The 26350-nt window shown below is 36.3% G+C and overlaps 2 protein-coding genes and 1 pseudogene across 7 annotated transcripts in view; all 3 read left to right on the top strand.

Annotated features, from left to right (window-relative positions):
- Positions 1-9382, top strand: part of LOC107716133 (transmembrane protein 240-like) — a 17509-nt gene extending 8127 nt beyond the window's left edge. The window contains exons 1-4 of one of the 3 annotated variants that reach the window (XM_016522475.1): positions 1334-1894; positions 2164-2270; positions 4129-4337; positions 8265-9382. In XM_016522475.1, coding sequence (XP_016377961.1) covers positions 1838-1894; positions 2164-2270; positions 4129-4337; positions 8265-8419 — 528 coding nt within the window. In that variant the 5' untranslated portion in view covers positions 1334-1837 and the 3' untranslated portion in view covers positions 8420-9382. Of the gene's footprint in view, positions 1-1333; positions 1895-2079; positions 2271-4128; positions 4338-8264 lie in introns of those variants that run through there. The other 2 variants (XM_016522476.1, XM_016522477.1) reach the window with 2 other exon arrangements.
- Positions 9383-15495: 6113 nt separating this feature from the next.
- Positions 15496-19148, top strand: LOC107716131 (succinate dehydrogenase [ubiquinone] iron-sulfur subunit, mitochondrial-like; annotated as a pseudogene).
- A 9-nt stretch (positions 19149-19157) lies between these two features.
- LOC107716130 (probable cation-transporting ATPase 13A2) overlaps positions 19158-26350 on the top strand; it is an 18838-nt gene continuing 11645 nt past the window's right edge. The window contains exons 1-14 of one of the 4 annotated variants that reach the window (XM_016522468.1): positions 19158-19558; positions 20351-20582; positions 22644-22741; positions 22819-22986; positions 23116-23174; positions 23833-23902; positions 23978-24057; positions 24140-24217; positions 24297-24366; positions 24541-24675; positions 24770-24836; positions 24926-25057; positions 25160-25321; positions 25988-26098. In XM_016522468.1, the coding sequence (XP_016377954.1) occupies positions 20534-20582; positions 22644-22741; positions 22819-22986; positions 23116-23174; positions 23833-23902; positions 23978-24057; positions 24140-24217; positions 24297-24366; positions 24541-24675; positions 24770-24836; positions 24926-25057; positions 25160-25321; positions 25988-26098 (1279 nt within the window). In that variant the 5' untranslated portion in view covers positions 19158-19558; positions 20351-20533. Of the gene's footprint in view, positions 19559-19932; positions 19956-20308; positions 20583-21484; positions 21654-22643; positions 22742-22818; positions 22987-23115; positions 23175-23832; positions 23903-23977; positions 24058-24139; positions 24218-24296; positions 24367-24540; positions 24676-24769; positions 24837-24925; positions 25058-25159; positions 25322-25987; positions 26099-26350 lie in introns of those variants that run through there. The other 3 variants (XM_016522470.1, XM_016522471.1, XM_016522472.1) reach the window with 3 other exon arrangements.

Below are 26350 nucleotides of genomic sequence, written 5' to 3'. Positions count from 1 at the left end.
CCACCCCCCTCACGCGCACATTACGCTTACGCACCGCCAGGAGATGGGTAAGAAACGCTCCTGGCTGCCTTGGATCAAATAGCAGATTATAACACTGTGATGGCAGATTCTAAAGTGAAAACAGTGAAAAGTGAAAGTGCATTCTGCATATAAACCCATATGGATATTTAGAAAGAAGAGTCTGATCGTATGCTGACTTAAAGAAGCCTACTTTACCAACAGAAACCTACAATGTGTGGCAAGCCTATTTAATATTATTCCTTAAAACTAGTATCATTCTGTTCTCTGATTTGCACCCAAAATTGCATACAGTCCAGTAGCTACTATATTTGGTTTGAAACTTACTTCATTACTTAACTCAATTTGTACGTACTACATCCACCATGCTGTTACTGTCACGTGACCTACCAGCTTTAGTTGCATTGCTTCACTGCCATTCACAAATCCTCTCCCATGGTTTTAGGGGATCTCGGCAGAAGTAGTAGATCATCTGGTACTTTTCACATACTGTTTTTCAGATACTATGAATGTGAACATATTACTTTTTTCATATACTGTTTTCATCTGGAAGTAGGCATATTCGGACACAGCGTGTGATTCTGAAATCAGCTATTCACTTTTCTTATCTAAACTCTAGTTGCTGCTGGTACTTGTTTCAGTTTAAGTAATATTCATTTATTATTTAGCTGCACGCAACTAAATAGTTGAATAACTGAACAGATACTACCAACTTTTTGAGACACTAGTATTTATTCAAATTTTTATTGGTAACAGTTTTATTTCTGTAAGATTTTTTTAACTGAAAAAAGTTAAACTTAAAAATAGCCATAAATATATTATTATTTAAAAAATTGTCTACATATATACATACATTATAGTTTCCATACAAATATAAAGCAACACAACTGTTTTCAGCATTGATAATAATAACAAGAAATGTTTTTTTTTTTAGCAGCAAATCAGCATATTAGAATGATTTCTGAAGTATCATGTGACACTGAAGACTGGGCATTAATGGTTGCTGAAAATTTAGCTTTGCCATCACAAAAATAAATTACATTTTAAAATATATTAAAATAGAAAGCAGTTATTTTAAAGTGTAATAACATTTCACAATATTTGCACTGTTTTTACTTTTTGATCAAATAAATTAGAGAACATAAGAAACTTCTTTCAAAATCATTAAAAATTCTTGCTGACCCTAAACGTGTGTGTGTGTGTGTGCGTGTGTGTGTGTGTGTGATACATTTTATATATATGTAAGCACTAGTTCCATATTAAGGAGTGAATGTTAATACGGCTTGCCACATACAGTGTGTCGATGACAGCAGATGTAAAGCCGACTAAACATTTCTACAAATAGGCTAAAACCTCGACGACGAATCTAAGGTGTACTAGATGTCAACTCCTAGACAGATATATCAGAGAACTAGCTGATCCTGGCATAGCTAGTTTTCGCAAGACGTTTCCAACGGCGTCGGAACGCGAAGGAGGAGAGAGGCAGCAGCATCAGTAATCAGACTAGGACGCGTTCCTCAGCTCCCTCCCAACTGCACGGCTGAGGCGGATTCAACTGCAGCACTGGGGGAACGTATCGCTGGATGTGGATGAAGACCGTGTGAATGCGCGTGTAGCCTCATACGTTGGGATAGTGAGATCTGCTCATCCTAACCCTATGCGCCTTAAGAACGCTTCCCAATCTGGCGGGTTCAGGACTGAGGCAGGTGTAGCGGTGAGGGCGCATCCATGAGCGTCTTCTCCCGGGACGGCATGTTTTTAGTTTAACCGGATTTGTTGAACAGACTGGGGAAGAGGAAAGGCGAGTTCGGAAGTTTTGATGCATATGATCACAACCACCATGATTTTTATGATCCTCGGTGCTTCAATTGTCATGGTAAGACCTTCCGCCTGCCTAAGCACTTCATAATTGTGCATTTCTGTCATTTTCAAAGTGAAATCGGTGGTTAACGAGAGCGTGGACCGCTGAAAGTCCATTAAAAAATCTCATTAAGACAGCACAACCGTACTTGTGTCTATTACTGGCTGATGTGGAAATGTAATGTGTATTTTCCCCTGCAGTGGTCACAGTACCAGGTCATGTAGCGGTTGCTGTGTTCCAATACTGCTTGTCATGTCCCGGCTGACTCGAATGGTTCTTTGCAGGCGATAGCGTGTTTAATGGACATGAACGCACTCCTGGACCGTTTTCACAACTACATCTTACCGCATTTACGAGGGGAAGACCGCGTCTGTCATTGCAACTGTGGAAGGTAAAAAACCCAAGCGTTAATAAAGAAATGAATTCTAGCACGAGAGCCAGAAACTGACAGGTTTCCCCATCTATTACTAACAGTTCTTAGGCCTGAGCTATTCTCCAGCCCCCGAAACACTGTCTTTTCCATTTTATCTCATTTATCCAATCGGAGATTGTCACATTAAAGGCCTCATATGTGTATTCGCGGGGTTTATGTCATAATTTGGGCGTAATTCGAATGGTTTATCAATATTGAGCAGCTACTTTTGCTTTGCGTCGGTGTGAAATCTCCTTGATTTCTCTGCTTGTGTGTGTGTGTTTTTTCCTTTCTGCGTATCAAGGTGTGATTTTTCTCCAAGCACAGCCAGAGATGTTGTTCTTTTGGATGCGTGTGTTGGCCACAAAATCACGTTTATATTACTGAAATAAAAAGTGATTTTAATACAGAAGAACTGCGTTGAGTTAATGCATATGAGTAATTACAGTGTAAATGCAGTTTTGTGTTGTTGTTTAATGTAGTACATAAATGGTTTAGACAAAATATTCTTATTTGTATTTATACACACACAGGACTATCATTTCTTTTATGTTGAATAGTACTGAAACCTGACTTGTTAGTTAGCCTTCATTTGCACAACAGTTTCTGTGTCTGTTGATTAAGCTGTTGATGTAAAAACATCTGAGGGTAGTAAATTAGGTCAAATCATAATTGTTCTCAATTAGAATTGCGTGTTTTAACACTTTATTGTTGGTGAAGATCTGTTAATAACTTAATGACTGTGTGCCACGTCTCTTTCCAAACATAGAGTATATTCTGTGTCACATGACCAAGAATATTATATAAATAGGTCATGGTCAGTGAAAACTTGCTTGGTGTCCTGATATTTGCAGAGACAAGGCATAAAACTCTCATGTGAATTATTTGTTCATACATGAAACGTAAAGCTAATTTATAGATTAACAGAGGAAGCATATTGATTTGTGTTGATCATTGTCATTAATAGATATCATTTATCATTCTTCATCAAAATATTAATCTATTCATATAGTCCTTTACCATCTGCATATCTGTATATTTCTGCCTATCAATATCTAATGTGCAAAAGTTGAGCTCTCTTAATTCATTTTATTACATGTAAATTAATATCTTTATGACTTTTTTCTACTTTCCCCCCAAATTTGCCACTGCTATAGTTTTTCCCTCCTAATAAAAAAAAAAGTTTTGGGATGTTTTTTTTTCAACTAAAATATAACAGAAAAACAAAGCTAAATACAATAAATACAATTATTTGACCTCTGAGGCATTATGTTGCTAAGGAGGTCGCATTATATCAAGGTTGCATATAGGTTACAAACTTACCATAAGTCAATTTTCTTTACATGAATTAGTACTACATATAAAGAAATTATGTATCATGTAGTCATTTTTACATAACAAAACCAGATGAAGATTTACAAATGCATAGCGTCTTTTAACCCTTATCTAAGACACTTTTGCACATAGTTCTGCTGAATTATAAGAAGAGTATTTTCCCATAGACCTTCATAAAAAGACAAAAAATGAATATGGCATTATTTGTAAAAGCTGTGTGCCAAACCATATGTTTAATGCATTTACATGTTCCAAGACAACAAACCCAACTTGACTGAGCTCAGTTGGATCCAAACAGTATCAGTATAGAAATGCTGGCTTTCCCACCCTGCTGAGAGCATTGTTAAATAAGCATTTGTGTAAATGACATAATATTGTATGTCCTCATTGTCTGTCTCTTAATTTATTGTTTTCTTTATCATTTTATATTTAATGTTCCTGTCTGTCACTTTTTGTTGCTGAATGTAAACCTCTATAAACAGTTTTCCCCTCTCTGCCCTAGGCATCATGTTCACTACGTAATTCCATATGACGGAGACCATTCGCTCGTGGACTCATCTGAGAATTACTTTGTGAGTGACAGCGTGACCAAACAGGAGATGGACCTCATGCTGGGGCTGTTGCTGGGCTTCTGTATCAGCTGGCTGTTGTTGTGGCTGGATGGAGCTTTGCACTGTGCTGTGAGGGCCTGGAGAGCCAGTCGCTATTATGGTGAGTGGGAAGAACATTGTAACCAAGAGTATATGGAAAGCATATATGTGGATACATGTAAAAGACAAAGGATATGCTTGTAGGAACAGTATGCAGACCAAGATTTGGTTACAGAAAATTAAATCATAGCTTCATTCATTACATCTTATGCATTGAAATAACACCAAATCAAGATTTCTTCCCTCATGTGACAATTTATTTAATGTTATGAACCGAGGAAATGCTATTTGTAAGTTTGTTTGCATTATATTTTGTTTAGCATGATCATTTTGAGTTTGAATGTTGTTGAGTGTTGTTTCCTTGCTCAATAAATGCCATGTTTTGTGTGCAAGATTTAAATGGATGTATTCAGGTACTAAGTGGTTACTGTATTTAAAAAAACTAAAGAATTGATGTCAAACAATTTACTGTGAAGAATAAGTGCCTTAAATGTTAGTGACAATATGAACACAGCTTGTGTAGTTAATTTAAAATACACTGAAAAAATTGGTGTCAAAACAGTTTTAACTTAGAAATTGCCAGTAAATTTCTCAATTAATTACAAAGAAACAAATTGAGACATTACATTTTAAAGTATAAAGGCTGAAAAAGTATATTCTTATAAAACATACTTTAGTAATCTTTGTTTTATTTGCAACTTCCAAAAAAATCGTTTTTTACAGTGATGTTAGCTGTGTCTCAAAGAGTAAAATACTGTAATTAAATGATTTAAAATTGTACATTCACTCATTATATCAGTGGTGTTTATAATATACAGTAACAGAGCAGCTAATCTCACAAAATGATTAGCACTTGGTGTGTTAGAGTGCTATATAAACCCGGATTTGTATAGGATTAAATCCTAAAACCATCTTTAAAATGCATGTGTCCCACTGTATTGGTTTTATGTTAATAAACGTATTTTTTTCCAAACACGCCCAAAATTCAATTTTCTGTCCCCAAACATTTACACACCTACATTTTTCATTTTCATCAGCTGTCAGCGCTCCCCTTCTGCCGTTATTATCACCCCCAGTAATGAATGTATTAAGATGAAGACTGTGGCTGCAGAAATTAACAGCAGGCTTTCACTTAGTGTAACTGAATCGCAGGCAACACAGCAGTTGTTTATAACAGTTGTCCATGGTCCTTTGAGGGCAAAGTGGCAGAATGTGTAAATAGTGCCTTAAAAGGGAACGCTTTCAGTTTGAATACGATCATTGTGTTCATCAGATGAACGTTTGATGGTTATTATGGGTCAAGGAGAGTGACACATAAAAGAACTGCTTGGAAGAACAGAATATATTGAAAAAGTAGGTTATAATGTGGCCACTAGCTATTTAGTAATTAAACGCTCCGTGTCAGAGGATGGTTAGTCGGTCAGAGGTTATTTAGCGACTTGAATAATGAATAAATGAATAAATATGTGGACATGAAATGTGAAGGCTGTTTGATCTATTACATCTGATTCTTACCTGTATTTTCTTAAAGCTTCCATTACAATGTACAAAAGCAATAAGACGAAAAACATTACAAAAATTTAAAAATGAAAAAATGTTAGGTTATTTGCGCTACAATCAGTAACTGAAATGCAAAGGGGTTTGTATGAAATTAGAAAGAGTGAGTCTGTGGTGTGATATGAGAGAAATGAAAGCCCGTTTCAGTTCTGGAGTGGACTGATATATAGAGTTGGACGATGGCGAAAATTGGGAAATATCAAAGTATGGAATGCAGTTACTGACCAATCAGAATCAAGTATTCCAGAGCATTGTGTAATAAATATTGTTATATAATATACCGAAGGCATAGTTAAACTAAAAAAAATGAAATTTCTGTCATCATCTACTCACCCCCATGTCGTTCCAAACACATAAGGCTTTGGTTAATCTTTAAAAAACACATATTAAGATATTTGAATGAAACCTGAGATGTTTCTGTCTCTTAGAAAAAAACTTGCACAAAAAAGGCCACAAAGGCATTGTAAAATGAATCCATATTAATGGAGTGGTTTAATCCAAGTCTTGTGAAACGATTACTTTATATGATTAACAGATTTAATTTAAGCTTTTACTTACATCTAAACAATGATCAACGCAAATGCGTGTACATCACATATGGTAAATAACAAGCTCTATTTATGTGTATATAGGAATAAAAGCCTAAATTAAATGTTTATAATATAAAGCAATCGTATGTCTTCACAAGACTTGGATTAAACCACTCAGTCATATGGATTCATTTTACAATTCCTTTATGGCCTTTTTGGATCTTCTTAAGTTTTTTTTACCTGGACTTTATGGAGGGACAGAAACCTCTTACTGGATTTGGAATGACACACAGGCACCAAAGAAAAAATATATTCAGTTCAGTTCACATCTAGATCCAGAGTAGCATTGAATGGTATCTCTGTATGATATGGACTAGTGAAAAAATACTGGGGATGCCCCTCTAGTAAAGCACACCACAGCTGTGAAAATGTGACGTTGATGGCAGGTCAGCCTCATTTAGCCTCACCAGGATAGGGAGTGAAGGTGAGGTTGATGGAAAGGAAGGTGGGAGGGAGATGCTGTCATGCCCCCACCCCCACCAGCACACACACACACACACACACAGAGACTTGCACCCTTGCACTGTGCGAGCGCTAAAAATAGACAAAGAGCAGCTGGATAGAGAAGGCAAGTTGGCGAGACGTGTAAGCGTGCAGTCATACACACACACACACACACACACTACATATACGCTACATTGAGGCACATACCTTGAATTTGAACTCTCATTTCCTATTTTAGAATTACATTTCATTGCTTTGACTTTTTCTGTTACTCTTCTGTTTAGCTAAGGAGTAATATATCTGATAACTGATTTATACTGTAATAATTGAAATGATCAAATATTTGATACCTTTAGCTTTATATATTTTATATTATATATTTTTGACATTTTAATAATCTTATAATATAATATTAATAATATATTTTAAACATATTTTATATTACATATTATTTCACATTTTAATAATCATTTTCTGTTCAGATCAAGAATAATATAAATGTTAACTGATTTATATTGTATTAATAAAATGTTTTATATATTTATACTTTAATATATTTTATATTATGAATATGCATATCCATATTTTTAAGAACAAATGTAATTATTTGTACAGACGATCCTTTTTTTGCAGTTTCAGTATCTCCCCAACAACCCAAAACAGCCTTAGAAGTGAATTAAAAGGTTACAGTCATGTAAAAAATAAATAAATAAAAAAGCACCTAAAATGAAAAGAACAGTAATAATAAAATTAAATAATATATTACAGTAAATAAAATAATAATAATTTAGGGGGAAGACATAAAAAATTAGAGAGAAAAAAAATCCATATTTTAATAAAATATTTTTTATAGATTTATCTTTTTATATATTTTTATAAAAGGGCTAATATGACTGCTTACAACCAACATCCCCTACCTTTCTTTTGTTTAAACAAAGGAACTCTATTACTGAGTCCCTTTAATATTAAGCTCTTCACTAAACTCTTCCTCCCTTTCTTTTGATCCAGCTATAAGGCTTAAAAAACCCTTATTCACTGTCTTGCTCTGTATACCCTTCACGACAGTCCTAGTGGATGGCATACCCATGGAATGCTATAAATAACCCCCCGCTCCCCCATCGCCTCCCTCGCACACACACTGACACACTTTCAACAGGGCTAGTTGTGAGGGGTGGGGCTGTCTGAGGAACTCTCTGTGGTTTCGCTATACCTCTACCCCAGTCTCCACGTCTGGACCCACATGCTGTTTGCATTAACACATTGTGTAGACATGCTGGTTCATTGTAAGCTGTACATTCTTTCCTTTTTTTAACCATCTCATTAGCTTAATCATTAAGAATGTATGGAACTCCGCCGTTTGACCGATGCTAATGAGTTTTTCTCTGGGCCACTCACAGATACCCCTTCCTGGTCGTGGTTGCCACAGTTCTGCAACCTCCGGGACCTCCGTAGACGCGCACAGCTTCGGCAGCTGGAAGATTCCAGCGGAAACATGGTGCACATCAAGCAGAAGCTCTATCACAATGGTCATCCCAGCCCCCGCCACCTCTGACTTTAACGGCAGTTTCCCCAAAACTGCTCCATTACCAGCTGCTGCCTCAGAGACCCACTTTAATTGTTCCACTACATCACTTAGACCTTCAAAAACCACTCGAGTATTTGCCAAAAGAAGAAAGAAGATTATCGTTGCCAAAATGCTGATCTGTGTCCACATTCGCCACGTTTGGCGAATGGTTTAGAAAGGTTTTTTTCTGTACAGGCATTTTATTCTCAATTGCTGAATCTAGGCATGCACCTTTAGAATGGGGGAGGATGCAAGAAATGGTTTTGTGAGACATGGGAGTCGATTCATGTTTTTCCTTGCTTTTCCCCCCACCTTTTTTAGCTTTTTCATCAGAAAACAACTTTTTGGGAGGTGGGTGATAAGCGGGTGGGGTGGGAGGGTGGAGGTTATGGTTTTGTGATGGTATAGTTAGAGATTAATGCTCTTGTAAATAGTTATACATATTGTTTTACGGGATTTAAGCAAACACGGGGAGTCGGAGGTTCTTAGATAAGAGTCATGAACTGAATAAAAAGAGAGAAAAACATAAAGAGGAAAGAATTTTGAATGCTGATATGTGATATGTGAACTTTTTGGATGGATGAAACAGAGACCACTCTAAAAAATGATTGATTAGCTTTGTTACCATGTGAAATAAATGAATGTATTCATTTTATCTGTAAATAAAGGAGAGTGCAGGAAGGTTGAAATGAGCGGTCAGGGCTCTTTTTGCTGTTTTGAACGTCATCCGTCATATGTGAGAGAACTGCTAGCACTTGCCTTGTCTTCCCTACACTGTGTCCAATAGCCCTTCCTGGTCTGCTTTTAAACTACTCCAAACTCAAACAAGAACAACCAGCCTGCCAGCACACAGAGCCCTGACCCAATTTTCTCTTCCTCTTTATGTCCAGACATTGCTGTTGTGAAGATAAAATGTCTGTTTTATTAAAAGTGCCATTGAAGCACAACAGTGACCCCTAGTTTTGGGATGTGTCATTTCTCAACGACTGGAGGTGGTGTGCATGGGACAATAACATTCATGCTGAGGGGAAACGTTTCTGAGGGGAAAATTTATGGTTAATGACTCATAAAACAAGTAGAATTCAAGTAAAATATTGTATAGCAACTAGTGCTGTCAATCGATTAAAAAAAAAAACTAATTAATCGCACATTTTTTTTTATGACTGATGGCCAGTATCAATGATACCAATACTGATTTCTCTATAAAATATTTAACCATTGACTATAGCCATTCAACATTACAGTATAATTGAGAGCTACCAATTTTAACATTTATTAGACTTTAAAAAGTAACTTCTAATTTAAGTGAACAATCTTCACATAAACCCATCATAATAAATGTCATATTTACCCGGGTGTGCCTCACACGTCCTGAAAAGTGAAGCTGCAGGCTCTTTGATCGCCCCCTGGTGGCTGGCTGCAGTATAGGTCATAAACCCCGCCCTCTCCATGTAAACGAATGGACTCGAGTCAAAATAAAAAAATTAATTACACTTCCAATACAATTTTCCAAAAGATAGTTTTGGTCATTAAAGGTAGTTGTTATCACGCTGATATATGTTCAATTGTTCGTTTTTGTGATAAGTTTTTAGCTAGTAATTTGATGCTATAAAAACGGGGCGTGTCGTTAAGGTTGATTGGGCGGGAGTTTGCAGCTCCACCTCAGGACACTACTGTGCAGACTCGGGCTCCAAACGAATCTCTACTGCAAAAAGAGAGAAAAACATAAAGAGGAAAGAATTTTGAATGCTGATATGTGATATGTGAACTTTTTGGATGGATGAAACAGAGACCACTCTAAAAAATGATTGATTAGCTTTGTTACCATGTGAAATAAATGAATGTATTCATTTTATCTGTAAATAAAGGAGAGTGCAGGACGGTTGAAATGAGCGGTCAGGGCTCTTTTTGCTGTTTTGAACGTCATCCGTCATATGCAAGAGAACCGTTAGCACTTGCCTTGTCTTCCCTACACTGTGTCCAATAGCCCTTCCTGGTCTGCTTTTAAACTACTCCAAACTCAAACAAGAACAACCAGCCTGCCAGCACACAGAGCCCTGACCCAATTTTCTCTTCCTCTTTATGTCCAGACATTGCTGTTGTGAAGATAAAATGTCTGTTTTATTAAAAGTGCCATTGAAGCACAACAGTGACCCCTAGTTTTGGGATGTGTCATTTCTCAACGACTGGAGGTGGTGTGCATGGGACAATAACATTCATGCTGAGGGGAAACGTTTCTGAGGGGAAAATTTATGGTTAATGACTCATAAAACAAGTAGAATTCAAGTAAAATATTGTATAGCAACTAGTGCTGTCAATCGATTAAAAAAAAAAACTAATTAATCGCACATTTTTTTTTATGACAGATGGCCAGTATCAATGATACCAATACTGATTTCTCTATAAAATATTTAACCATTGACTATAGCCATTCAACATTACAGTATAATTGAGAGCTACCAATTTTAACATTTATTAGACTTTAAAAAGTAACTTCTAATTTAAGTGAACAATCTTCACATAAACCCATCATAATAAATGTCATATTTACCCGGGTGTGCCTCACACGTCCTGAAAAGTGAAGCTGCAGGCTCTTTGATCGCCCCCTGGTGGCTGGCTGCAGTATAGGTCATAAACCCCGCCCTCTCCATGTAAACGAATGGACTCGAGTCAAAATAAAAAAATTAATTACACTTCCAATACAATTTTCCAAAAGATAGTTTTGGTCATTAAAGGTAGTTGTTATCACGCTGATATATGTTCAATTGTTCGTTTTTGTGATAAGTTTTTAGCTAGTAATTTGATGCTATAAAAACGGGGCGTGTCGTTAAGGTTGATTGGGCGGGAGTTTGCAGCTCCACCTCAGGACACTACTGTGCAGACTCGGGCTCCAAACGAATCTCTACTGCGCAGACTCGGGCTCCAAATGACGTTATTTACTCAATATGGCAGCGGCCATACTGATATGCTTTGGCTTCACTTTTCTATAGTGGAAGGAATAGGAGACGTGTCGTCCATCTTTTTTTTTTTACAGTCTATGTATTTACCTGTGCCCTTCAGCAGAAATATACAGAAATTGAAGTTATCAAACAACAAATTCTAAATGAAATATAGATGAATCCTTAAAGCTATAAAAGTTATTTTTTCCTCTATTTTTTTTATTTGTCCTTTGATTAATAGACATCACAGCAGCTGGTTATTAGGTTGTTTTGGCTGTTATTTCTTTAAGAGCTGCCGCTGCTGAACGTGACGCGGATCTGACACGCATCATATTTACTCTTTTTACCTTTCTGACCCACTTCAGGTCTTGAAGTCTCTATTAATTGGCTGACGAGTTGAATCTGGTGTGTTAGATGAGGGAGACAGTGCTGGGCAGCTCCGGGACAGTTTTGAAAACCATTTCAGAGACATGTTCTTAAATATGACTTCATGACTTAACTGACCACGACAATGCATGCACGTAGTTTATTCGCGATTTGATATGAAAGGATACAGCGCGCGCCGGTGTTCTGACAAATAATGCTACCTATCAGATTATAGCCCGCGATAGACTTGACGCCATTACGTCATCGCCAATGACGTCATCACGTCGAGCGTAAAAGAACCGGTGAACCGGTTTTTTCAACCGGTTTATTGAATCGAACTGTCCGAAAGAACCGGTTCGCGGAAAAGAACCGAACTTCCCATCACTACAGGGTAGCACAAAACGTTAGAACACCGGCGCCTTTGTGTGTGCACTGTGCAATTGAAGAGCACGCGCTGCGAGCACAGTACCGTTTCCGCACTCGTTTGATTCGCGCCTGGCGCTGAAGTGAAGTGTAGCGCGCGTCTGAAACTTCTCCCGTTCTCAATCGTTCTGCGACTGAATGAATGAACTACTTGTCAAGAGAAAAAGTGACCGAAGCAGCAGTTGTGAATGGGGTGGCCAACCCTAGCCCCGCCCCTGCGTTAATTGCGTTAAATATTTTTAACGCGTTGTACTGAAAAAATTAATCGCCTGCGTTAACGCGCTAATTTTGACACCACTAATAGCAACCAAAACCTGTCGAAATGACATACCTGTCGCTGTCGAATGATAACATGCTGTGTTTAAAACCGTTCTAATGCTGTAGGTGGAAAAAATTAGTATGAGGAAGTGATAGACACTTTGATACTTTCACTTAAGAACAACTGATATGATACGATATTGATATAATATGACTGATATGACCAGATGTTTTAATGTTTTTGAAAGATATATCAACGTTATGCTCACCAAGGCTGAATTTATATGATTAAAAGTGCAGTAAAACAGAATTGTGAAATATTATTACAATTTAAAATAACTGTTTTCTATTTTAATATATTTTAAATTGCAATTTATTTATTTGATGGCAAAGCTTAATTTTCCGCATAATTGCTCCAGTCTTCAGTGTCACATGATCTTTCAGAAATTATTCTAATATGCTGATTTGGCGCTCAAGCAATAATATAAGATAATAATAATAAGAACCATCATTAGTATTTGACCACCAGTAATAATTGATTATAATTGAGCACCAAATCAGCATATTCGAATGATTTCTAAAGGAAGACTGGAGTAACGACTGCTGAGAATTCAGCTTTGCCATCACAGGAATAAATTACATTTTAAAATACATTAGACTCTACAACAGTTCTTGTAATAACATTACTGTTTTTGTAGTATTTTTCAAATAAATGCAGCCTTGGTGAGCATAAGAGACTTTTTTCAAACACATTACATATTTATATTTGACATTGATTTACAGTGACTGACATTAAACCACATAAGGCTATAAATGTGCTCCGTTTTGGATGGGAAATGAAATATCTGAATTGTTTAACTTGACTGAGGACAATGACGGATTTAAATAAAATCCTTTCCAATTTGCCTCAATATACCCTACAGTGACTCATAAGGTCAAAGGGATTTGTTAGAAGCTCTTCTGGCAGAAGTGGGACTCACTTGACAGATAAACGTGGACTACTCCACTTGAGGCCTGAATAAGATTGCTTTTGATCCAGGAGTCACTGCAGATCTCTGGAAATGAGACAAGACTGATGAACACCATTCCTGTTTTACCTTGAAGGGATGTTTTAATGCTCCTTCAACCGTAATTCTTGATGTCTCTCAAACTAGCGAGGAAAACCTCACTCAAGATCGATTCGCATCTCAGGAACTATAAGATTAAATACATGTAGGCCAGTTTTCCGCTGTTATAGCCATGCATGGCAAAGTGGCTGAGCTTCTAAAGACAACAGACTGCTATGTCATTGTGCTCTGTTCCTATGGGTTTATCTTAAAATGCTGTCAAAGGTGTTTTAAAATGCTTTCTACCCTGTTTCCCTTCTAAAGTGATGAGGGTATTTTTCAGCAAAAACCTGTATAATTGTTTGCACTAATGTTTTCAGACAGGTTAAACAACAAAATACTAAGACAAAATGAACCACATCACAGGGCTCAAAATATGAATATCTGTATAGCCTAAATGAGTATTCTTAAAGGAATAGTTCCCCCAAAAATGATTTGAGGTTTTGACCTGCATGGCACATATGACTATTTCTCTAAATGTAATTAATTTCTGAATAACGAAGAATAAAGATGTCAGACGTTTCATAACTATTATGATAAAGTCTCAGAAATATGCAGCATTATGGTAAATGTATGCTATAGTTCTCAGTTTAGTTTAATTATGCCTATTAATGTTTAGGGCTGTTTAGGTTTTTACTGTGCGAAACCTGACCTTTGGAGGTGTTGATCCTCATATCATAAGATATACAGATTGTGGCCTTTGCATCTGCTTATGATTTTTCATATGGATTTTCAATATCAGCCGCTGTTTCCAGAACAGTTTCTTTTTTCATAGTTAAAGTTATGGGGGATCTCACATGAAATGTATAACATAAAAAATAATAAAATTAAGGTATTTATCTTTTTATTATTTTTTATATAAGCTGTTGTAGGAAAATTAATGTTTTACTCTTTCTTATTTACTTTCTTAGACATTGTGTGGGGTTTTATATTTATTTTTTTATTTTTCCTTTTGATTTAACTTGTGTTCCTCTCTCAATATGTATATATATGTCACCTAGAATGCAACAAAGACATCACACAGTAAAACAGAGAGCCTTTGAAGTCTTTAGTCAGGAAAGACAGAGGGGTTAGTCATAAATAAAGACCTTTGGCCTCACGGGTGTGAAGGCACACAAACACACAGTAAAAACAAATGATCAGAAAGAGCCTTTGAACAGAGGGGTTGTTGACCTCACAGATGTGAAGATAATAAAAGCCCAGGGGGTTAGAAGGACCATTGTTTTTTCTGAAAACAGCTAGGTTTGGTTTACAGGGTTAAGTGGAAATTTACAGAGAAGGAAACCTTGTAAGAAATGGGGGGTGATAACAGTATATAAGGCTGTCTGTTTTCAGTGTGATTTTAGGTCTGTTGTGTTTCAGGGTAGCTGCTGAAACATTGTGAACATACCTCTTTAAGGAAAATAAACTTCTTAACCTTAAATATAATTTGATTCCTTGTCTCGTACACTGTGATGCTATTTGTTAATAATTGTTTTTGCCACAACAAAGCAAAAAGAGCTGATTAACTAAAAATAAAAAAATAAAAACTCCCCATTTACAATTGTATTAATTCTCATGACTTTCCCATGCCTGGAAACCATAATGTTTCCACATTGTTTCCAAGCTTTCCATAACCGTGGTATCCCTGAAAGAGGCTTCAGCTTCATGTGTAGCTGCATACGAGTCTTCTTGTCGCTCTTTATTGACGGAGGACAAATTCACGCCCAGCTGCCAGTATTGCCAATTTAGCTACTTTGTAGCTAGATTTAGCGACTTCCCCGCCCCTTTTGAGACTTTTTTCAAAAGTTTAGGGACAAATATAGCAACTTCTTGGACAAACCTTATCTAAGTTCTCATCTTGCCCACTGATCTACGTTCATCTGTATATAGAACAGTGAATTTGCCATTGTGATGTCATCTAGTGACATTTAGCTACCAGTTTTAGCTACTTTCAATTGAAAGCAGTTGGCAACACTGCAAGCTGGCAAGCCTGGCATTAGGAGGAGGAGCAGATGACACCTTACATATCTGAGAAACTGTTGAAGCCGCTCGCGACTAAAGAAACTTCTACCTAACAACACAAGTGGAAGATGTTCGCTTGCATTTCTTTTACGCGCAGCGCTGTTGCTTTTCGCAACTGTAGGACGTTGGTGGTAAGCTGTGTATACGAATTCGCATCTGTCAGCATCTTATGCGTGTGTAAGGTGATTATGTGAAAATGTTTGAGACCATCGTGATTTATAAGGAAGTTCTCGTTATAGGGAATTTACCAAGTGAATTGTTGACTGAGCTGGTTAGCTGACAGATCAAGCGTTGTTTACTCAATTTACTTAACCGCTGTTGCGCAGCGTATAAAAACATCGGCTTCATCGGATTACATAAATGTAACGTTTTTTCTAATTAAACTGACCTTCTAGTATGGAAGAGTGATATTGAAACTCAATTGTACATTACATAGCCTACCAATGTGAGTTGAGTAACAAGGTGATATAACTCCCGCACACTTCTCTGTTACACCTAGAGGTGGCGCTGTAAAACAAAAAGTGAATGGGCTACCAGTGGCTACAATTTTTTTTTCAGACCAAAAGACCCCTTGGATAAAAAGACATTGGCATATTACTGTATTTAGTTACTCGACAAAGCCATGAAAATAATATGTCATCTGGTTTAATTTTACCAAATATATTTAAGGTGGGATGCAATGTGTTTTATTTATGTAATGTCAGTAAACTCAGCATTGAGCATCGCCTGTCTTATGTTGAACTCATCTTTTGCTTTCCTCTCGCTACCCCAGCTGGTGCGATATGCCCAGACAGCAGCTGCCCCTGCCCCTGAGCCAAAAATAAAGAAATTTCAGATTTACAGATGGGACCCTGACACACCTGGTGACAAGCCCCGCATGCAAACCTATGAGATTGATTTGAACACGTAAGCACCAAATATTTACACAGAAGTTATAGTCATAAGTGTTTACTTGCTTTGAATAAATAAATACAATTTGTCAGAATTTCTTCATCCTCATGTCTCCTCTGTTATTTTTTAAGAAGTAAATATCACAAAATTGTAATGACATTTTCTCATCCTAGATGTGGTCCAATGGTTCTTGATGCTCTCATCAAAATTAAAAATGAAATGGACCCGACACTCACCTTTAGACGCTCATGTAGAGAGGGTACAAAAATGTAAATAAAATTAATAAATAAATTTTACTCTTTTGAGCACAAAATAAAATCAAGTCTGTGTCCTGTTAAAGTAATAGTCCACCCAAAAATGAAAATTTGCTGAAAGTTTACTAAACTTCAGGCCATTCAAGGTGTAGATGAGTTTGTTTCTTCAACAAAACAAATTTGGAGAAATTTAGCATTACATAACTTGCTCACCAATGGATCCTCTGCAGTGAATGGGTGCCATCAGAATGAGAGTCCAAACCGCTGATTAAAAACATTACAGTAATCAACATGACTCCAGAGTCCAGTTCATCAATTAATGCCTTGTAAAGTGAAAAGCTGTATGTATGAACTCTCATTCTGACAGTCCCCATTCACTGCAGAGGATCCATTGATGAGCAAGTGAAGTGATGTGAAATCTGTTCCGATAAAGAAACAAACTCATTTACATCTTGGATGGCCTGAGGCTAAGTACATTTTTAGCAAATTTACATTTTTGGGTGAACTATTCCTTTAATATGTTACATCATTATGATAGAATGTTATGTAATTTCTCTGTATATAATTTACAGGTATCTGTGGCTCTTCATCAAAACCTTCATCAAAACATCAACGGGGGCAACACCTTAGCCTGCTTAAACAAAATAGATACAAATACCAGCAAAGTGATGAAGATTTACCCCCTGCCTCACATGTATGTTGTGAAAGATCTCGTCCCTGTGAGTAAACCGCAGTTAACTGAAAATCCCAGCGACAACATATGATAATATGAGTATTTATTTGTCAAATAGAATGAACCCAAATTTTCATACTTATCATCCACTCGTATTTCTTGTTGTTTTAGGATATGAGCAACTTTTATGCACAGTACAAGTCCATCGAGCCATATTTAAAAAAGAAGGATGAGTCAAAGCAGGGAAAAGAGCAGTACCTCCAGTCAATCGAGGACCGCCAAAAGCTGGTTCGAGACCCTCTTCTGAATATTCTGCTGATTTTGTTTGTGTGAATGATGATTGTGATCTTTGCTAATGATGTTTTAAACACACTCTTTCCCGTGCCCATAGGATGGTCTGTATGAATGCATTCTGTGTGCGTGCTGCAGCACTAGTTGTCCTAGTTACTGGTGGAATGGAGACAAGTACCTTGGTCCAGCTGTGCTCATGCAGGTATTTATTTTTTTCCCTTATAGCACTGCTTATATATGGACAATAAACAGCCATTTATCATTGTTAATTAATTTTACAATAATAAATCTACCAGTTAGTCTTCGTTAGTCTGGATCAGCAGTGAGTTTTACATCTTTGGCCTCACATCTCTGCTGTTTTGTATCCAATTCTCAGGCGTATAGGTAGATGATTGACTCTCGTGATGACTTTACAGAAGAGCGCCTGTCCAAATTACAGGACCCTTTCTCCCTCTACCGCTGTCACACAATAATGAATTGTACAAAGACATGTCCCAAGGTATGCCATCTTCCCATCAAACTGGAAAGCCACATTTCACTTGGATGAACTAGACTCTCTGTTATTGGAAATTAAGGGACAGTTCACCCCCTAAAAAAATGGTCATTTACTTATCGTCATCTTTTCAAAATTGTGTGACTTGCTTTCTTCTTTGGAACATTAAAGAAGATATTTTAAAGGATGTTGGTAACCAAACTTTTTTCAGTTCCCATTAACTTCTATTGTATGGACAAAAAACTACAATGGAAGTCAGTGGGAGCCGAAAATGTTTGGTTGTAATTTTTAAACAATTGTTTGTTTGCAATAGCTTATGTTTTGTGTCTCCCATTTTTTCTGTATTTCATTTAATCTGTTCTGTCCTCTCTTCTGTTTAGGGACTCAATCCTGGAAAAGCCATAGCAGAAATTAAGAAAATGATGGCAACTTATAAAGAAAAGAGATCATCTGCCATCTGACTTGTAAATGCAGGAAATATCATGTACTTGGTTTATATTATTGTGTAAATGTGTGAATTCAGCATGGAGTGTTCGCTTATATGGGATATTTAGTTTTTATATTGTTTAATAGTGGAGACCTATATTTACTGCTAATGAAAAGTAAATCTACAACAAGACCTGCATTTCATTTCTATTCTAAAATCATTTAACCTGATTGTAGTTATACTGTACATTAATATCTGAATGCAGGAACCTGTAAAAAATGGCATAATATTTAACATATCATAGCATAATATTTGTCTGTCTTGTGTCCTAGTTTGTCTTTGTGTGGTAGATTCTTACTGTACACTTAATGTTCTATACTTGCTATAAAACATACAAATATCTGCATGTTTAAGATCACACTCATCTGTTTCCAAATTGTGTGCTCTGCACAGGTTAGAAAGACATGTTTTGTAGTGAAGACGTGAAGTGCATGCTTCTGCAGAATAAATTAGATTTAGAGAAGGTAAGTCTCGTGATGTCCTACAGGTGGCGGTGTTGAATGGGTGAGCTGACAAAAGATCGTAAAGGAAGGAAGAAAGAAAGACACCATGAAATTGCTCCTTCTGTTGCTATTCCAGCAATTCCTCCTTGGTTGTTCCCTATGCCACTAATTGATTTACAAATTCACAAAGTAATAAAAAAACCGGAGATGAACATGCCAACTGAAGTAGTAGTTCAACAATATATAAAACAAGAGTATTATTCTGTGTTACAGGTATTTACAGATGGGTCTAAGGAGCCAGAGTCTGGGAGAACAGCAGCAGCAGTTTATATTCCTACTTTTAAAATAAAAATGGCTAAAAGATTATCAGATCATGTGTCAGTTTTTACTACCGAATTATTAGCTATCATACTAGCTCTACAGTGGATCGAAGAAGTTCAACCAGAAAGAACTGTGATATGTACTGACTCAATGGCTGCGCTCACTAGTCTACTAAGTGGTAAATCTGAAGCTCGGCAAGACTTAGTATTTGAAGTTTTACAAAGTTTGTTTAGAATAAGGCAGTTAAGGATAGAGGTCAAATTCCTCTGGGTGTCTGCACATGTGGGTGTGGATGGAAATGAGGAAGTAGACTTGCTAGCAAAGAAAGCATTAAATCATACACAAATAGAAATTAAGTTAGCTTTAAGTAAAGCTGAATTCAAGAGAGTAATATCATTTGAAGTAAGTAAGAAATGGCAAAAGTTATGGAATAATGGGTCTAAAGGAAGACATCTTTTCCAGATTCAGGAGTGTGTTGGAAATGAGAGGAAAAGATACGGAAATAGGAAGAAAGATGTCATCTTATCAAGACTAAGAATTGGACATACAGCATTAAACTAGTCTTTATAAAATAGGTAAGCATGAATCGGGAAAGTGTGACAAATGTGGAGAATTAGAAACAGTGAAACATATTATTTTTGAGTGTTCTGCATATGAAAGGGAGAGATTTCAATTAATTCAAGAATTAGGATGGCTGGGAGTTGATAATATTTCTTTAAAAGTATTGTTGGGAAATGGGTCGAGGCAATCAAGAGTGCGAGAAAATATATTTAAATACCTGAAAAACACAGGAACAATAGATAGAATCTAGGAATTTTTGTCCCTTTTTTTATTTTATTTTATTTTTTTATTTTATTAATTAATTTTCATTAATAAAAAAAAAAAATTTTATTTAATTTTTTTTTATTTATTTATTTTTTTCCCCTTCTGTATTTCTTTCTTCCAAATTTATGCACACTCCACACTCCAGATCAGTAGGTGGCGGTAATGCACCTTTTTCGCTGGTTTGCCAAACCGCCATAAAACACCAGAAGAAGAAGAAGAAGAAGAAGAAAGAAAGACTATGGCGTCACATTCAGAGAACTGACACTTGAATCAGAAACTTAGTTTCTGCGGTAATGTGTAATACAAATTATGGCCCTAGAATAAAAGTATGGGCTTTAGCGCTCACCCTGTAATTCAGATGGATTCACCAGGTATGGGTAAGTGCTGTTCGCCTGTGCATGTCTATACTGATTAAAATGCCACTAGAGCTGAGCTCGTGAATCAACCGCATCCCATAGGTCTTTTGCTGATTGCAGTTTAATCTTCAATTTTATGTATTTACAAGCTGTAATACAATGAGATATGAATAAAACTGGATATCTAAGATATCCATGAGATATGAATAAAACTGGATATCTTACATTTGTTTAGTTGATCTGATTGTTCAATGACATAAGAGCAGAACGTGTTTTGCTTTCAAAATCTTTTTTTAAGTTGTCATTGTATCTGTAGACTGCTTTGCTTTTGTTTTAGTCATTTGTTCAATGTATGACGTCAGAAAGTTAGATTAATTAGGCTTTTAATAAGATGAAACATTCTCTGTGTATATATAGGCCTTATGCTATATATATATATATATATTAATAGCTCTGTGTTATATATATATATACACATATATATATATTAATAGCTGTGTTTTTTTATATATATATATATATATATATATAACACCCATACGAAACAGGCTTAATTTTACACAACACAATGGGCTTCAAACATTTTATTAAAACGTCCAAAAAATTTTGTGATGTGATAGTATTGTATAGGTTCTAAATCACTTTGTTCTAAACACTTAAACTTGTTTTCTATTAAACCTAATGAAGACTGAAAACCTAATAAATATCTGTTTACATATACTTATAGCTTAATTGAAAGGTTTTAAAACCTCGCCGGGATGTGGTACGTATTTGCGTCATGACATAAAAAAATAAACGAATCCATTTGAACCTGTTATCTGTTACGAACTGTTCGAAAGAACCGATTCGCGGAAATGAGTCGGACTTTACATAGTTTACCAGTGTTTTGGCTCATGTTGAGTAATGTAGGCGGAGCTGGCGGGTTACTGCTTTGGTTTACCTGAACGGGAGCATTTCCTATCTCACTTTAAGCTTTACTGTAATGCTGTGGATATTTCAGCCGAAAGAATCTATAATGTCGTAGACAAGTCTTGTGGTGAATATTTTTGGAAGTTTAGCTAGGAACTTGCATCAGGGAAAAGACCAAAGTTGGTAAGATCTTTTGAAAAAAGATTTTGAAAAATACACCTGTAAATTTGTTTAGCACATGTAGTTTTAAATAGTAATCGTTTCAGCTGTTAGAACTGACTGCAACTCTAATAAGGCATATTTGACATTATGTGGAGTCAAAGTCAGTTGACCTCAGAAATAATGTGTTGAAGGGGGTATTATGTTTCTAGCACATTTACTGCTTGATATTTCCTCTGGTCTTTTGTCTTCTCTGCTGTACTGAGGTGGCTGAACCTGTATTTCAAGCTCTGTGTCATAAGCTTGCTAAGAATATTCTTTAAATAGCTCAGTATTCTATTGTATTGCCCAGTTTCTGCTGCTAAAATAGTTAATTTCTTATGAATATCGTTAAGCCCACCTTTATAAATATTTCATACAAGTATGTTTCAACACAGTGTGTGTCGAAATTATAATGACCTAACACCATTAAATCTCGGAACGCTTAAAAAAATCTAATTGTTTGTGATAAAAGTTTGTTGTTTTGTGGTTTCTCACTTTTTTTTTTGAAGGACGCATTTGTAATGTAAAATCAGCATTTTTTTGGGTTGTGTAGAAACATCACAAAGCAAGCACATGACCTGAAAAAAAGAGGAAAAATAAGTTTTCAGTTTGCTTCTTCCAGTTTAAAATCCTCCATGACTTGGATAAACTCCAGACTCACAAGTTTCTCAGCCTTAACCATTTAAAATCTCTTTACAAACCTTTCTTCAAAACTTATAAAAGCAAATAGCCATTTCATTTTCACAGCTAGAAAACGACAATTTGCCAGCATGTTACTCACAACGTGGATGTGTTTGATCTCAACATTACAATCAATGTCATATCCTACTGACGTCAGATGGTAGAGTCTATTCTTGTATTTACAAAAAGGGAGTGTGCACTACACAGGTTATGTAGTGTGTTTGCACTTATGGCTTAGTGCACTTAAGGAACTACTGCTCAACAGGACCAATTGCGGATCTTGTCTTTTAGGGAGCTGTGGTCCGGGGCTGGATGGGGTGACCTCCGCAGACACAGAACCCCTCATAAAGGATCCAAGACCCAAGGAGCTCAGTGCCGCCTCACATATGGTACTATGTTGGAAAAATACAAATACGTTTCTTGTTATTCTAGAACTGATAATTTTATCATGTGATTTGTTTCTCAGGATGTTCAGGGGTACAAATGGGTATGCTGGAAGGTGTGGTTGTGCCGTATTGGGGCGGTATGTTCTTTAGGCCTGCTACTAGTGCTCTTCAACTGGCGCCCTCGCCTCGGCATCCTGGCCCGGTGCAAATCCTGTCCTATTTCAATGGCGGATGTTTTACTATTAAAGGTATTAAAGTTGTTTTACTGAGACTTTAGATACTGATTGTTAAAATAATTTGAAGTGGGAGAAGAATATACAGTCAATCACAGCTTTTCCGTAATAAGAAAGGATATTTGTTTTATTTGGTTATGACAGGACCGATATGGACAGCAGTTTGTTGTAGATGTGCTTACAGAGGAGATTGAGGAAGGCAGGTGAGACCCACAGTACATTTATTACTCATGCTTCTCCTTTTTTGTATTTATGCATTTCTTTCAGTTTCCTTTAGAAAGGAGCCAGCTACTTGTGTTAACCCACTCTTTGCATTTTAAAATCTTTTAAAATGTTTACTAAAAGTTGTGAAGGTGCAAACCTATAACATAGCACTATATTTAGATTTATACCAATATTGAATTTCACCCCCAAAATCAAAAGAAAAAAGTAAAAATTTTTTCATGTATTTTTTTAGCTTGAATAATTTAATGTAACAATGTGATTTCACAGTATTGTAATGTAATTTTAATTAATTCTAATCCCATTAAATTATTTTTCATTGTGACATTATTTTCATGACAATTAAACACTTTCTCACCTAAATTGTCATTGCTGTAATGTGGGAAAAATTATATAATATTTAAATGGTAAAATATAATTATATGTAATTTAAAAGGTATTTCTGTGTCATGGTAGTATTTGTTGTACTCAAATTAATTTATCCTGAGTTTAATAAAAAATGAATGCCCAGACAGTATATTTTCATAACCGTGTTTATTTGACTGTATTTATTTATTTATAATATTAATTACATACTTAAATGATTTTCAGTAACATTTATAGAGCCATTAATCGAACTCTTATGTTGAACTTTTCCAGTTTGGAGTTTGCAGTAGGAGAGGCAGATGAGAATGAATGGAGAGACACCGTGCAGCTACACAGTGAAAAGGTAACATAAAAAAGATGGTGTAATGTACATTTCGGTTCCATCTGCTTGATCGTGTCTTGTTTTTCTTCCGTCTAGAAAACACAGCTCACATACTATGTGTTTGAGGGCATGCGCTACATATGGATTGCCAGGAAAGGAGCCTATTGCAAAGCAAGGTACTGTTTGATATATATGTATGTATTAGTTTACTCTAAGCTGCCTGAAATTGTGTGGTAGTAAATGATCTTCTGTCTACAGCATTCTCAATGAAGGCTGGACCTGCGCTGACCTGCATGGCCAACAACAAGGACTGAGTAAAGCAGACCAAAGCACAAGGTCTGTACCCTTTCAATGCCTATATGACCAATGAACATAACAGTTTTTTTGTTTGCCTTACACATTCTTTGTCCTACAGAAAGCAGATTTTTGGGGCCAATGTCATTGATGTACCTGTGAAGTCTTACTTACAGCTTCTCTTTGAGGAGGTAGACCGTTTCTCTATTACATTTTTACCACTATAATGATTTAAAAACACTGTGAAATCAATACCTTGCAATTATAAACAGTGTGTGTTGATTAAACAGCATCATTCCCTGGATTTTTAAGTGAAATGCTTTGTGGAAGGTTCATATATTGATCTGCTCTGTATTTTTTTTCAGGTGCTCAATCCGTTCTACATATTTCAGGTGTTCAGCATCATCCTGTGGATGTCAGACAGATACTATTATTATGCTGCTTGTATCCTCATCATATCCTTAATTTCAATTGGTTTGTCTCTTTATGAGATACGTAAGGTATGCAGATATTATTTGTGCATTCAAGTCTTCAGAGCTCTTTTGTTGTATTGTGAATTGAAATAGTAAGTAGATGTTTTTTTTGTCTCTGTAGCAAAGCACCACTCTCCGCCGCATGGCCCGGTTGATAGTGAACGTGACTGTGCGTAGAAACACGGGAGGTGAAGTTGCTTATCAAGCGGCAGAAATAGGCAGAATGTTTTTAATGTGGCTTTGTTTTTTGGGCAAACATGTTTGTTTGTTTTTCCAGAGGAGGAGTGTGTGAGCTCTGAGGAGCTGGTTCCAGGGGACTGTATTGTGATTCCAGCCGAGGGTTTGCTTCTGCCCTGCGATGCCGCCCTGCTGGCAGGGGAGTGCATGGTGAATGAAAGCATGCTGACTGGTGAGAGAATACAGACCGCCTCTGAAATTGTGTATTGCACTAATTCTATGTGCATTAAACATTTTTTTCTGTTCTCACTTTTTGCTCTTCACTCACTGACAGGTGAGAGCATACCAGTGATGAAGACGCCATTGTCTGTGTCTGAAGCCACATACAGTTCAGAGTCTCAATGCAGACACACTTTATTTTGTGGCACACAGCTCATCCAGGCTAAAGGAGGCGGTCCTGCTGGGAATGGGGCCATTGCTGTTGTCACATGCACAGGTGACTTACATTGACAATACATTTTTTTTTTTATTGTTGTTGATTATACGCTACTGTTCAAACGTTTGGTCTTTGTTTTGAAAAGAAATTAATACTGGTGTTGTGCAAGGATGCGTTCAATTGCTCAAAAGTGAGGTAATGTTACAAAAGATAACTATTTCAATAGTATATTCTGTTCTTTTGAACTTTCTAATCATCAAAGAATCCTGAAAAAATTTATTACTGTTTCCACAAACATATTAAGCAGCACTACTGATTTCAGTATTAATCAAAATAAGAGATGTTTCTTGAGCACCAAATCAGATATTAGAATGAGCTCTGAAGGATTGTGTGACACTGAAGACTGGAGTAATGGCTGCTGAAATTTCAGCTTTGCCATCACTGGAATAAATTAAATTTTTTTAAAAATATATTAAAAGGTATTTTAAAATATAATATTTCCAAATATTACTATTTTTACTGTATTTTTTATCAAACGAATGCTGCCCTTGGTGAGCATTAGAGACTTCTTTCAAAAACTTAAAAAAAAAACCATTTTCATGCTGACCCTAATCTTTTGAACGGTAGTGTATGTAGAAGACAGAGAAGCCATAAAATGACTTTCATTTTTACTTTCTTTTGTTGTTTTCTCATGAAAACAACTTCACTTTCGTTTATGTTCCTCAGGGTTTTTTACTGCCAAAGGAGACCTTATTAGCTCTATCCTTTACCCTCAGCCATTAGACTTTCGCTTCTACAGGGATGCTATGAAGTTCCTACTATTTCTAGGACTTTTGGGTAAGTTGGGTTATTTGCAAACTTCATGTATGTACAGTGGGTACGGAAAGTATTCAGACCCCCTTAAATTTTTCACTCTTTGTTATATTGCAGCCATTTGCTAAAATCATTTAAGTTAATTTTTTTTCCTCATTAATGTACACACAGCACCCCATATTGACAGAAAAACACAGAATTGTTGACATTTTTGCAGATTTATTAAAAAAGAAAAACTGAAATACCACATGGTCCTAAGTATTCAGACCCTCTGCT

This window comes from Sinocyclocheilus rhinocerous, unplaced genomic scaffold (genome assembly GCF_001515625.1).
Source record: "Sinocyclocheilus rhinocerous isolate Xijiao unplaced genomic scaffold, SAMN03320098_v1.1 scaffold148, whole genome shotgun sequence".
NCBI lineage: Eukaryota > Metazoa > Chordata > Actinopteri > Cypriniformes > Cyprinidae > Sinocyclocheilus > Sinocyclocheilus rhinocerous.
This window is presented reverse-complemented; position numbering and strand designations above follow the sequence as displayed.